This window comes from Dendrobium catenatum, unplaced genomic scaffold (genome assembly GCF_001605985.2).
Source record: "Dendrobium catenatum unplaced genomic scaffold, ASM160598v2 fragScaff_scaffold_976, whole genome shotgun sequence".
NCBI lineage: Eukaryota > Viridiplantae > Streptophyta > Magnoliopsida > Asparagales > Orchidaceae > Dendrobium > Dendrobium catenatum.
In genome coordinates this window covers 248020-261982 of record NW_021319438.1, presented here as the reverse complement: position 1 = coordinate 261982, position 13963 = coordinate 248020, and the positions used below count along the sequence as shown (strand labels likewise).

Here is a 13963-nt window from a genome sequence, read left to right as displayed (position 1 = left end):
TCATAAAAATTAGCAATATCTCAAAAGATCTGTTAAATTAAAAAATTCATTCATCTTCAAAATGTTCATGTAATTTTCAAAACCATGGTTTTAAAAATAGAATCTAATTAGGCCAGTTCAACTGTAAACTAGTTTCATGGCCAGTCCTTTCAAGTTTCAACCAATCGTGTCGCTAGAAACAAAAATAGGAGTTGAACCGATTAGAACTAGAGTCGAACCAGTGAACTGATAGGGGTTTACTTGAACTGCTTGGTTATTAGTAGGATCAAATTATCATCTTATATTTTTAATAAGATGGTTAAATTTATATGAAATTAGAGTAAATTAAACATAAAATCTTTTATCTAGAAAATACCTGAAAGCTAAAACAGTTTTGTTCTTTCAAAACTCCTAGAAAAAACCTGAACTTTGCCTCCCCAAATTCGTAACTTCACCTTTAAACTTGCCCCTAGCCCAAAAAGATGGATTGGTTTGGTAAATAATGAAAACTGAGAAAAATAATAAAGATTAAGAAAGAAAGTAAGAAATGTAAAATACTTAATATGTATTTCCTTTACTAATATAGTAAGCTAGTTGGGCTTATGGCTTTTGATAGAGTAGCTCCAATAGAAGAATACAGTACAACAACATCAAGCTTTTATCCCATTACGTGGGATCGGCTAAATGAATCATTTTTCTCCATTATATCCTATTAAGAGTCAAATTCTCATTTAAATCTAATAAACAAAGTTTATTTTTATTACTTTTTAACCAAGTCTTTTTAGGTCTACGTCTACCTTTCTTAACATAGGTCGAATCTAAAACATTTACTCTCCTAATTGGATCATTGGAAGGCAGACAGTTTATGCGACCAAACCATCTAAGGAGACTTTCTCTAATCTTATCTGACATTAGAGATGTTCCAACATTTTCAATTATATACTCATTTGTATTGTCTCTAAGTGTAAAGCTACTCATCCACCCAAGAATCCTCATCTTTGTAACACTTAATTTTATGTTTCTCTTTTAATAGCCAACATTTTGCATCATAAAGCATTGCAGGTCTCAGCACCATCTTATAAAATTTGACCTTATGTTTCAGGGGTACTTTTCATTACACAATAGACCCAATACATTCCTCTGCATTAACCATCCAACTTGAATTTTTGTAATAATATCCTCATCTATTTCACCGTCGCTTTGAACAATTGACTTGATATATCTAAAGCTTGCACTATTTTTAATAACTTGACCACCCAATGTCAAAATCCCACAACTAGATGTATTACAACTAAAATTAAACTCTATATATTTAGTTGTAGATCTACTCAAACGAAATCCTTTAGGCTCTAAAGTTGACCTCCAAAATTCAAGTTTTCTTTCAACTCCATCTCTAATCTTATCAATATGAAGAATATTATAAGCAAAAAATATACACTAGTGTATATCCTCTTGCAAATGTCTAGTAAGAACATTCATAACTAAAGCAAAAAGATATGGGCCTAAAGCTCATCCTTAATGTAATCCAATTGAAATAAGAAAATAATTGGTCAAACTGCCTTGTGTTTGAACACAAGTAACAACTTTTACATACATATCCCTAAGTCATGACTTGAATATAAGTATTATTAACTCATTTCTTTTCTAGAACTCTCCAGAGCACTTTTCGTGGAACACAAGCAACAACTTCTACATGGATATCCCTAATGACTTGAATATAAGCGTTATTAACTCATTTCTTTTCTAGAACTCTCTAGAGCACTTCTCTTGGAGCTTTATCATAAGCTTTCTCTAAATCAATAAATATCATATGTAGAATCTCTTTACTCTCTATATACTTCTCCATCAAACCTCTCAACAAATATATAACTTCCATAGTAGACATATCCGACATGAATCCAAATTGATTCTAATGAACATTAGTATCACATCGTAACCTATACTCAATCACTCTCTCTCATAATTTCAATGTATGAAATATTAATTTAAATTTTCTATAATTCGTACTTTTGTTCATCAGATTCCTTCTCCACTCATCTGACTTCTTTTTAATTTCCAAAATAATATTAAAATGTTTAGTAAAAAAAGAAATTTCTTAATCTTCTAAGAAGCTGATCAATTCTCATTGCTTTTCCACACTTCATTTCTTTAAATTATCTCCAACTTCAATTTTACTAATACGACAAAAAAAACAAAAATATCTATTTTTATTTAGGGTGCTAAAGTCGCTAAAATCAATCTTATTCTTATAGTTTTCATTAAAAAGCTTATCAAAATATCTCATCCACTTATATTGAATATCATTTTTTAAGAAAAGCATTTTTTATCTTCATCCTTAATACACTTCACTTGAACTTGATCCTTATTTTTCTTATCTCTTTGCTTGGCTAATTTATACATACATTTTTCGTCTTCCTTAATATCTAATATATTATATAAATCATTAAAATCTAAATTTTTTGTATTGCAAATTGCTTTCTTAGAGTCCCTATGGACCTCTCTATATCTTTCTTAATTTTCTAAGCTTTTACATATAAACCAATTTTTATAATAGAGCTTCTCATTTTTTTTTAATATTTTCTTGCATATTTTGATTCCACTACCAACTATTTTTACTATTAGGAGATTTTCTTTTGATTCTCCAAGCACATACTTTTTAACTTTTTTTTTAATATTACTGACTACCTTTTTTTATATAACATTAGCTTTCTCATGAACAACCTAAATCTTGAGATCTTGAATTTTACTCTAAAAAAATTTTTATTAGCTTTTTTTTTAATCGTAAGATAACATCTTACTTTATTTTTCATATTTCACTTCATCATCTTAAAATTAAAATTAACAAGCGATGTTGAGTACATAAACTTTCTCTACAATATTTGTATTCTAAACAATCTATTTTTCGTGTAAGGATACGGTGTTGCCAAAAATTGATTGAGTATAAGGATTGAGATTGACTGATTGAGTGAAACATTTTGATTGAATGATGAGGATAAGAGCAGTTTTGTTCGTGCCTGTATAAGTGACGTTTTGGCAGGAATGATGGAATAGCCTTGTAATGAAATTGGTGTGTGATAAAGAAAAATGTGAAAATGATTTGGGGATTGAACTGAAATAGTTTGCTTATATATATATATATATATATATATATATATATATATGCTAATTTTACTTGCCTTATGCTTACTGTTATGAGATTTTAATAAAATGAGGGTCGGCTGGTCTTCTATGTACTGACTTATTTTTAACAAAATTTATGAATCTTTCAGTGGGCGTCATGCTTTGAAATCAAAACTCACAGAGGTTGGCTCCTATTTGTTTGTTGGATTTCACGTTTTGGATTTATATTCTTTATGTTTGGATTTTCTTAATGCTACATTTGAGTTGTTTTCTATATTCTCAGTTAGGCTATGATATATCGGGAAAGGAACTCGATGACGTCTTCAAGCGCTTTAAGGAGATTGCTGAGAAAAAAAAGGTGAGAAGAACTAGAATATTTGTCGTGATAATGCTTAAAGTAACGTTTGATTCTTGTTTAGGTTATTCCTTAGGGCTTGAAAACTTAAAATAATGATAAAATATTCATATATATGGAGTTACGAAGCTCTAGGGTATGGACATATATCTATATGTTTTTATTTTGGTTTATTTCTCAAAAAATGCAACAAGCTTATTGGATATTCAAGATTGCTCAGATAATCTTCATCATCAAAAGTTTTAGGATTTTAAATCTTATAAATTCAAAGATGATTCTTTCATGCTTCAATCATGAAGCCTATCACCTTAAATAAACAATATAGTCAGTGAGATGCATTATTTATTAAAAAATGCTCTTTTCAATCAATTATTTGTTCTGGATTGTTACTCTTTCCTTTTTTCTTTTATGCTATAATATTTTTAAGTCTGTGATGTTATTTATAACAAAGGTATATGTGCTACTCATGTTATTTGCTATTATGTTTGCATTTGTTTAAAAGGATGTTTAAGGATTTCAAAGGGGCTCCGTGTTATTGTTGGTTCTTGGGAGTTCAAGTGAACTCTATGTAGGGAAAGAAAGCAGTCAAGCAGACTGTTAGGCGGGCCCCTCCGGTCCTTACTTACTCTAGGCGGGCCCCACATGGAGTTAATTCAAGGGTTGGAGAAAAAATTTGAATGGAAAGGGGGGGAAATTTGAATAGAAGGGCTGTTTAGGGATTTTTTATGGGGATGAGAGTTAAAGAGGGGGAAAGGGGGGAATTAGGTCCTCATCTTGAATTTGAATGAAAAGTTTGAGATCTCATTGTGTGCTTGGGCTCTAGGGTTTGCTAGAGACTTGTGGAGAGTTGTTCTTCCTCTCGAATTGAAGAACGTTGTATCTTTCTTTGTTTTCTTGCATCTACTAGTGAAGATCTTGCTTCGTTTCTCTTATTTCCACTGTTTGGTGCAAAAAAATCTGCTGCGAGGGTGCTGTCAAACTGCTGGGACAGCAGTTTTTCCTCTGTTTTTGTGCTAATCTTGATTAGGTTTGCTTGCGAACTCAAGTATTACCTTAGGGTTACTTGCGAACTCAAGTATTTCCTATCACAGACTTGTCCACTAATCCTTGGAACAAAATTTGATATTCTGAATTATGGCATGTCCAACTGAGCACCTTACTTTATGATGCACTCGAATGTAGCATGCACCTTATAGTTTGGTTTTATTATTATGGCACATCTGAGCAAGTGCAAGACGCCCTAATTTCAGAGGGGTTGGTAATAAGACTTGTTAGTTTTTAAAGAAAGATGATGTGAAAAGCATCAATATCTTTAGAAACAACTTAATCAAATGTAGAGTAATAATTAAGTTGTAGTGTAATAATCTTGAAGATGAAGGCAGCTCTAAGAAAACAAAGAGATGGACTAAAAATTCATTGATAGAGAAGAGAGTATAGATGTTGATTAATATGGAATGTATAGTGTTAAATTTAGAGAATTGGAGAGGGAGAAAGCTTAATATTATTACACAAAACTATCTCTATTTATAAATCTATATAGGATATCTTAATGAAGAAACAAATAATTACAGAATCAAACATAATTGTCATAATATAATTCTTCCTAAATCAGCCACCAAAATATAAAAGGAATTTGGCGTGATCCAAGTGAGCCTCCCACAGATTCTCATGCTGGTTATAGGATTAAGAGCCATGGGACGTCTGGGATGGCTGAAACCATATTTGACACTCTCCCTTAAGCTAGGGAATACAGATTTGTCATTCCTAGTGTGGGCTCCGAAAATTCGGCCTCGGCCTGTGCCCGCCGCGCTTTTCTTTCGAGGGAGTTTTAACGGAATTAAGTTCCGGGGTAAATTTTGGGAAGGCAGATGGATTTGTAGATAAGACACTACCTAGAGATTTCGCCCTCATTTTGCGATGACTTTATGATCTAATTTTTGGTTTCCTATAAGCGCAAGCCCCTATAATTAATTACCCCTCCCAACCACGAGAGAGAACTTTTGATAAGGCTAGTCATCGATTAGATACATTATATCCGTAGATTCGTAGTATCAGGCATATAGTAGCAACATGGGTTTGAGAATTGAAGAGTTTGTAAGTTTGATATTTAAAATTAGAAATTTCCACCATCTTGCACTTAAAGCGGATGGTGGGGGAATGTATGATGGACCCGATCAAGATTCCATAGTTCCATCGTCCTGGGCCATCATGGTCCCTAGTCTACTTAGTTAGAGGAGGTACTCGACCCAATCCTACAGAAGGATCATTGTCAACAACCATGGGTTGCTTCTTCCAAGGGTACCTTGTAGACCCGGGGTGAATGTTTGTCTTGTAGATGGCATATGATGCATATGGCGGGTCTTTTCTAAGGACCCATAAGTATTTACCTTTGCTATCTATGATCTTATACCTCTTGCCTTCTAGCATTTTATTTACCTAATGTTTGCAGGATTTTTATCATAGTTGCCCCATGTCTACTGTCATCATTTGTAGAAAGCTTAGTGCATTCACTTGCATGCTCATGTTGACATTCATTTGGATACATCTAGATATATCACATTATTACTTCTACTTCATGTCTAATCTTTCTTGTTGCAACTGATATGCTGATTGTGGTGTGGGTCTCTTATAGCATATCTATCCTTCTCTTTTGAAAATAGACAGTGATGTGCTCATTTACACATTAGTCCATATTGATAGCAAATGATCCACTTCTCCTACCTCTCTCTTGTTTTACTTGCAGACACATCACTGCCTAATCCATGTTACAATTCGTGCATATTTCATTGAGGTCTTGTATTTTGATTGCGAGCACATTGTTGCATTCTCTAATTGATCTTTGCTTGTGGGTAGATCGTATTTGTTGCCATTAGCTGTAAGCAGGTTATGTTGAAAATTTGCAACTCCTTCATTTGGTTATTTACATTGATGTAGGCACGGGGGGTCAAAACAAGTTGGGTTTTAAATTTTGGTAAGCTTCTAAAATCAGCTCATTAATGAGCCTCTTCTACTTATTTAGCTCATTATTTGGAGTTATTGCACTTAAAATCTCTTGGAGTTTGGAACCTTGCCTCTTCTCCTTCTTTGTGTCCCCTCAGTTTCTCACTGGTGTTGTTCTCGTGGCTGGTTCCCCTCCTTTGCTGGGTGCTGGTTTCGGTCCCCTGTGTTGATTTTTGGGAGTTGTTTTGTGATAACTACTGCCCTTCCTCTTCCCCTTACCTGATTAGTTTGGTTGGAGGTTGAAGTTGGCTGTTTGGCTGCCAACTTTTCTCCTATGAACATTAAATGTTTTTGTGAAAGAAAAGAGGAATGTTATGTGGCCAATTTTCGGAAAAAACCGGAGGGTTTTTTTTAGGATAGCTTACGAGCTATGCCTTTTCTCTTCCTCTCCCTTTAGGAAAGCTTGCGAGCTTGTCCTTTCTTCATCTCGGCTTCTTATCTCCTTCTTCTCTCCGCAAGATCCACTCCACTTGTATCCTTCTTCTCAAGCAAGGAAATGCAACTTTAGGAGCTTTTATGTTAAGTGTGTAAGCGTCTTTTATATTATAAAGTTGTTTTAAGTGAATTATTTCGCGTATTTTCTTTTATCCTAGCCTCCTAGGAAGAGTAACTTTTGCTTGCAAAAAATTAAGGGTTTTCCTAATTTTTTGCTTGCATCAAACATGCTCTCGAGTGCACTTGAACAATTAAAATCATCCTTCGATTCTAGCATCTTTATTTTCATTCAAAGATTTATCACATTGGAATTCAATTTATTGTAACTTAATTCAAATTTTAGTTTAGTTCTTTGATGTTCAAATCAAGTCCAAAAATCCCATGCGTTCAAGTTCTAGTTTGGCTCATGCTCGTTGTAGTTCCCTTCTGAATTCGAGTCCAAGTCCTTTGTAATCAAAGTACAAATTCTTTGCTTGAGTTCAATTCCAGTTCATGTTCAATGTTCAAGCATAGTTCTGTCCACTTGAATTTGAGTCCAAATTGCCCAAGTCATATTCACTTAATATTCAAATCAAGTTCAAGTTCGAATTCATTTAGGTCCAAATCATATTTATCTTCAAGTTCTTTGTTTAGTTTGTTTGAGTTCAAGTTCACAAGTCATGTTGTCCTTTGAGTTCAATCAGGTCCAAGTACAGTCTTATGTTCACCAGAAATTTTGGCAGCCTCCCGGTGTCTCCCCCATTTAGGGGAAACTACGAAAAATTGGGCCTCCCACCACGCTAGAGAAAAACGTGTACAGTAGGTGTCATTGGACACCGTGGTCGTGAAATCTTCAATACAACCACGCCAGAGAAAGGCGTGTATGAGTTTTCGTTACCTATTTCAAAAGAACAACAAATGTTTCCCCACAGGTACAGAGCCGCGTATATGTACTTAGGATTGTCCCCACCACACTGCAAGAGCGTGTATGGGCGGTTTACCGGATCGACACGAATGCTGAGAATGGGATTTTGGGACTGAGAGCCCTTTATTTACCTAGTTGAGTGTGTCGCATCGGGTTTACTCCTACCACGTTAAGAAAAGCATGTATAGGTGGTTGACCGGCATGTCACGCACATCGAGGTAAGAGAGTGGCATTTTTTATTTCTTATAATTAATTAATAATAGTAATTAATTAGAATCAATTATAATTATATTAATTAATTATTAATAATAAAAAAATAATTATAATTTAAATAAAAAAATGCCCAAAGAGCTGTTCGGCAACAGGAGGATTTGGCCGAAAAAGCTCACAAAAGGGATAAAGCTACCTTCACAGCGGCGGGCTCTCGTTGCTACTTCCAATCGAAATGTGGTAACTTCCAATCCACAGGGAAGGGAATGTTGTCAAAGGGGCGGAGTCGAACAACGATAAGGGGTCGAAGAAGCACACCAAAAGAAGAAAGTTGCTTTCACAGCGAGTAAACTCCCGCCCTCACTTCCGATCAAAGTGTCGTAGCTTCCGATTCAACAAGAAGGGAAAGTCGTCCAAGGTGCGAGCTCGACCAGCTACAACCAGCTACGGAGAAGCTGAAGAAGCGTCAGCAAACGTATGGGATCTGGTCGAAGAAGTGTGTGAACAGGAGAAAGTTTCCTTTACAGCAAGCGAGCTCCTCTCTTGCTTCCGACCGAAGTGTTGTAACTTCCGTTCCGACAGGAAGGAAAGTCGTTGAAGGAGCAGTGTCGAACAACATTGAAAGAGTCGAAGGAGTGAGAGGGAGAAAGAATAGGCGAGGAAGCGAAGAGAGCCAGCGAGAGGCTGAAGGTCTCGTTTCTTCGGCTATTTAACGATGCGAGGTCGTGCGACGTGGGAGTAACATCACGGACGTGTCTGTGACGTGCGAGGTCATGCGACGCCCGGGCAGGTATGGGGTTTTGAAATTTTTTATTTTTTTAAGGTCAACACCTAGCTTGGTAATCAGTCCCAGAAAGGTAGAGCTATATTAAGTAGGACAACAATGAAGGCTGCATTGGTTATAGATAGGATAACTCCATTAAGGGAAGATCGACAATAAAGGCGTAACAGTAGAAAGAAAAAAAATTGTTTTTTAGGATTGCGACAAGCTTTATGGACAAAAGCAAAAAAAAAAAGTGTCTCAAGCGGCTTAGTCCTCGGTGCGTAGATCTCCTCCTATCCAATAGAGCTAGCCTTCGGCTCAATGCAAATCAGTTGATCCTCCAGACGAGACGTAAAAAGCTTAATATTATTACATAAAATTATTATTATTTATAGATCTATGCAGGATATCTTAAGAAATAAACAAATAATTACATAATCATGCATAATTGCCCTAATATAATCATTCCTAAATCAGCCACACAAATAATAAAGTAGATTGATGTGATCCAGGTAAGCCTCCTACGGATCCTCAGGTTGGTCAATAGTTATTATTAAGATCTGGCATCAATTATCATTAACTGGGAATACATTAATATTTATAGGTAGTTCAGTGATGCCTTATCTCTAAAACTCAAAGTAAAAGGCTTATGTGCACATTGTATTTCCAGATTTTGCTTTTTTCATACCAAAATTTAATTTTCTATCCTGATGCTGATTGTAGTCTGTTCTTGATGTTAAATCTTGGATTACTGGTTTAAAAGTTCTGGACTGACCAGTTGTTTGAATGGAGTATTGCTTTTACGTTGAATGCTTATTGTTTTTTTTTTCTTAATTTTATTTGCATCTTCAAAGGAATCCTTTAGTTAAGAGTCTTTTCTTTTATTTTCATTAGCTTTCAAGTTTCATTAATGTTTCCTCGTTTGATTAAATTTTTGGCTGAAGAATAATTATGTGAGCATGAAATTCATAGTTTAATTCTTAACAAACAGTGCTTTTTTTTGGCAGCGTGTATCTGATGATGACATAGAAGCGCTAATTTCAAATGAAATCTTCCAACCTAAAGTCATTTGGTCCCTTCATGATCTTCAGGTAGCCTCTATGACTAAATTATTTAGCAGTTGTTGATCTACAATTTTTTTTTTTACATTTTTCAATATAGAATTCTGTCCTGCTAACAGGTTACATCTGGAACACTAGGCCTCTCTACAGCAACTGTTAAGCTTATTGATTCGGAAGGGGTGGAGAGGATTGCATGTTCAGTTGGAACAGGTCCTGTACATGCTGCTTACGAAGCAGTTAATAATATTGTCCAGGTGATGGTTGATACATCAAGTTTTTTGCATTTTTTTGTCTCTAACTTCAGTTCAGATATATCAATTTCTAATGCTTGAAACTTTCAAAATGTAAATTATTTTATTGAAATTTGATACAAGGAACTAATTTAGAGTTTTTCGTGTGAAAAAATAGTATGGAAATTACTGTGATGAATCACTCAAGTGCAGCATATAGTCCTTGCCTTCTGATTGATAAAATGTTGTTTTGACATCAATGGCTGAATGATCAACACACTTCTACTTTTGTGAAGCAGTGATCCAATTAAAGTAAGCTCTTAAAATTGTTCTCCTACAACTTCGGTAATTAAAATTAATGTGCATAAGCTTTTGATCTAGAGATGGAGGATCCAAATCAAAAGAACAAAAATATATGTTTTTGGCATTTAAACCCCTAAATTTCTTGTGTTAAAACGAATTTACTCCTTAGTTACTCCAACCTATTTGGCATCACCAGACACCATGGTCCACATGTTCATGTTTTGTTTTGGTGGAAACTGGAGAGGGTGGAAGAGAAAAAAAAGGAGGTGGTGGGCCTCACTTGAAAAATTTATTTATTTTTTTAATTATTTTGGTGTCCAAACAAACTCCAATTGATGCAATTTTGGGCTCTTAGTCTATCAGGTTTTGTAAAACAAAAATTGTTAATCAAACTATTTCGTATTTTCCCAAAATTTTCAAATCTTAGTGGGTAGTTCCTAAAGCCTTACCTTTATAGATCTCCAAATTAAACAATCTTCATTTTTTTCTTGGATTGGTTTTATTCTGCTTTCCTTAAAATTTTCTTAAAACTCACTAAGTGGTTGTTTGGTTGCAAAGCTTTTAGAATTCAAGTGTATTTTAAATAGTGTAAGTAAACTCAATGCATTGTAAATACTTCGGTTATTGGTTGGTTGTAAATGAAACTCAAGAAACCATTTTTTTTGTATGTTTGGAAGCAAAATGAATCCATAAATTTTTACTAGTATATTTTTGTAACATATATTTGTATTATTTTTACTATTTGAATATGTTTTAAAAAATGTTATAAACAACTAGAGTTAGTGCTCGACGACTTCCTTCAGGATTGATTTCACTGGATTCTTCCTCTTCCAAATCTTCCATCATTTGAACTGTTCCAAAATTCATTAACATCATCCCTCAAAAGGGACAAAAAAATGAGGAGAGGTTTCTATCATTAACATCATTCCAAATTATGATGTTAGTTGAATGACTACATTTTGCATGATCAAGAAAACTTAAATATCATGGTGAAAACACTTGTTCCTAGTTCCTTAATTTCAAATGGTAGATTTTCAAAAGCATGTTAACTCTAGTTTTGAGGATTTTTGTTGAAGAAGCTGAACCTCCATATTGGACATATTTCTTTATAGTTGAAAATTAAAATTGAGAGGATACTCAACATATTCTATAAGCCTTAGATTAGTGTACTAATTTATATTATATCCATCTGGCTATATAAACCCTCCCCTAACTTAGCCCTGTGGCTTTAGTGAGCTAAGAAGCAATCTGAATTGTTTGATCCATAGGTCATATCGGTCTTAATGTTCTGAAAATTCTATGAAGAACAAAAAAAAAAAAAACACTGGTTTCTTGTAATTTTAATTACAAATAGCACCAATTTCCCTAATCACCATTGTCATCTTGGCTTTCATTGCTGTGCTCATCGTTTTACTGTTCATCAATAATATGGTAGGCTAATCTCCTTGCATTGTAACTTGCCATGTTTTATTTCATTTATGAAACGTTTTTCAGAAAACTGTATTATCTGCAGTCCTTTGTTCCTGAGTTTTTGAAATTTATTTTCCTTTTATTTATTACTGAGAATGTAAAACATGTTTTCCATTTGAGCTCTTGAGTTTTGTTTTTTCAGGTACGAGTAACTCTTATGGAGTACTCTCTCAACTCTGTAACAGAAGGGATTGATGCTGTTGCTACTACACGAGTGCTCATTAGAGCAGACCACAATGGCCATACATCCACGCATGCCTTAACAGGGGAGACTCTGCCCAGAACCTTCAGGTAATTTACATTCATTTTCAATTAACTTGTTCTCAATCATTTGCAGTTCATGCAACTTCTTTCAGTTATTTAACTTATTTTATGGATTAATGAAGATATAATTTTTAGAGTTAAAGATTGATTGTTCAAATGAAAAAAAAAAAAATCTCATGAGCATTATAGGAAAGAAAAACATCATGAAACTTTGAATGCTAAGGCTTCGTTTAGGTGGCTTTCTTTTTGCTTCTTAAAACAGTTTTTTAGTTCAAAAATTTTAATTTTTGTACTGAAAAGCTGCATCAAGAAGCAGAAAGAAAGCCGTCCCAAACTAAGGCTAAAACTCATAGAATGTATGTTGTATGAATTCAAAATTTTTAGTAGTAAAAAGTTATGATAAATGTGAAAAATTAGGGAGATAAAACAGTGTAGAATAGGTGGCTTTGGCATGCAAACCCTTAAGATGGAGTCGAAGGATTAGGAAGAGGAATAGAAAAGTATTGACATTGGAAGAAAACTGAACAAAAAAATTTGCACAAAATAACTAAAGATGATGAGTATTGTTGATGATTGTTAACAAGGAATGTACAAAACTAGGAAGATTGAATACTGTAGAATAGGGATTTATTATTATGGCCACGTCACCTCAAAAATGTACCGTGCTCGGTACCGTTCGGTGTCGCGCTCGTACTGCTCGGTATTGCTCGGTACCTAATCGTAACTGGACGGTTCTAAAAATAGCTGGTAGAACAGGTGGCTTTACATGCTAAACTTATGGGGAAAATTTGCCGATAATATGGGGTGGAATGATAGAAAAATGTTAACAAATATTTACAGAAAATAACTTACGATGATGCGGATTGGTGATTGATTGTTATTTCAAGCAATTTCGTTGGTTTACTCTGATATGTTAAAAATCTAAACTTCCTATGTTGCAGTGGTAGTGGAGCAGACATGGATGTAGTAGTCTCCAGTGTTCGGGCTTATATCAGTGCACTGAACAAGATGCTGGGTTTCAGGGAAATATCTCGCAACGAGATTCCCAGTCCCGAAGCAGTGGTTGCTTAGAGTGAAAGCGCTCAGAACAAACTATTCAATGTGCTTCATTATTCATACTGTTTATAAGATAATTTAAATTAGTAATGTTGCAGTTTTTGTTTGTGACTTTTTTTCTGTTGTAACAGGACTCTCTCTCACTCTCTCTCTCACTCTCTCTCTCTCTCTCTCTCTCTCTCTCTAAAATCATGATGTTAAGAAGAAAGAAATCGAGTAGAATGAAACCCATTGTTGCTGATAGATTGATGTAGGAGTTTCAGATATAGTGAATGGTATTACTTGAAGTTGTATGCAGGCCTATGAAGTCGGCCAATAATGCAATTGAAGAGAGTGAAATGATTAGTTTGTTCAAATTTTATTCGAAAGAGAATATGTATTAAATTTTATTGATTTGTCGTATGGTATAAATTCATTATATGTTAGCATAATATTGTGACATTAATGGAAGACAACCAAGTCGATTATCAATTCTATAACTAAGGTTTAGTTTGGTTCAGTTTTTTTGTTGCTTTTTAAAGCAACTTTTTAGTACAAACTCTTTTTGAATTATAAATTTTTAGACTAAAAATCATTTAAGAAAGCAATGAAAAAACAGTCCCAAACGAAGCTTAGCTTAAGATTCAACGCCAAAATAGCATAAGAGGATGAATGATCAACATAGCTGCATAATGAAATAATCGTTGATATGCTGCAAATACCCATAGAAAACCATCATAATCTAAGCCTAAACATGTAGTATACCAAATCAATCTTAAATATACAAAATATTCAGAGCAATCAAAATCACCATGATTGGGAAATATCCTAGCT

At 34.2% G+C, this 13963-nt stretch overlaps 1 protein-coding gene across 2 annotated transcripts in view; it reads left to right on the top strand.

The window, feature by feature from the left end:
* The window catches only part of LOC110101631 (2-isopropylmalate synthase A), a 43387-nt gene extending 29842 nt beyond the window's left edge, over positions 1 to 13545 (top strand). The window contains exons 7-13 of one of the 2 annotated variants that reach the window (XM_028697597.1): positions 3249 to 3282; positions 3383 to 3457; positions 9774 to 9857; positions 9947 to 10081; positions 11973 to 12121; positions 13036 to 13196; positions 13313 to 13545. In XM_028697597.1, coding sequence (XP_028553430.1) covers positions 3249 to 3282; positions 3383 to 3457; positions 9774 to 9857; positions 9947 to 10081; positions 11973 to 12121; positions 13036 to 13165 — 607 coding nt within the window. In that variant the 3' untranslated portion in view covers positions 13166 to 13196; positions 13313 to 13545. The other variant, XM_020829606.2, reaches the window with a different exon arrangement.
* The last annotated feature ends 418 nt before the right edge of the window (positions 13546 to 13963 follow it).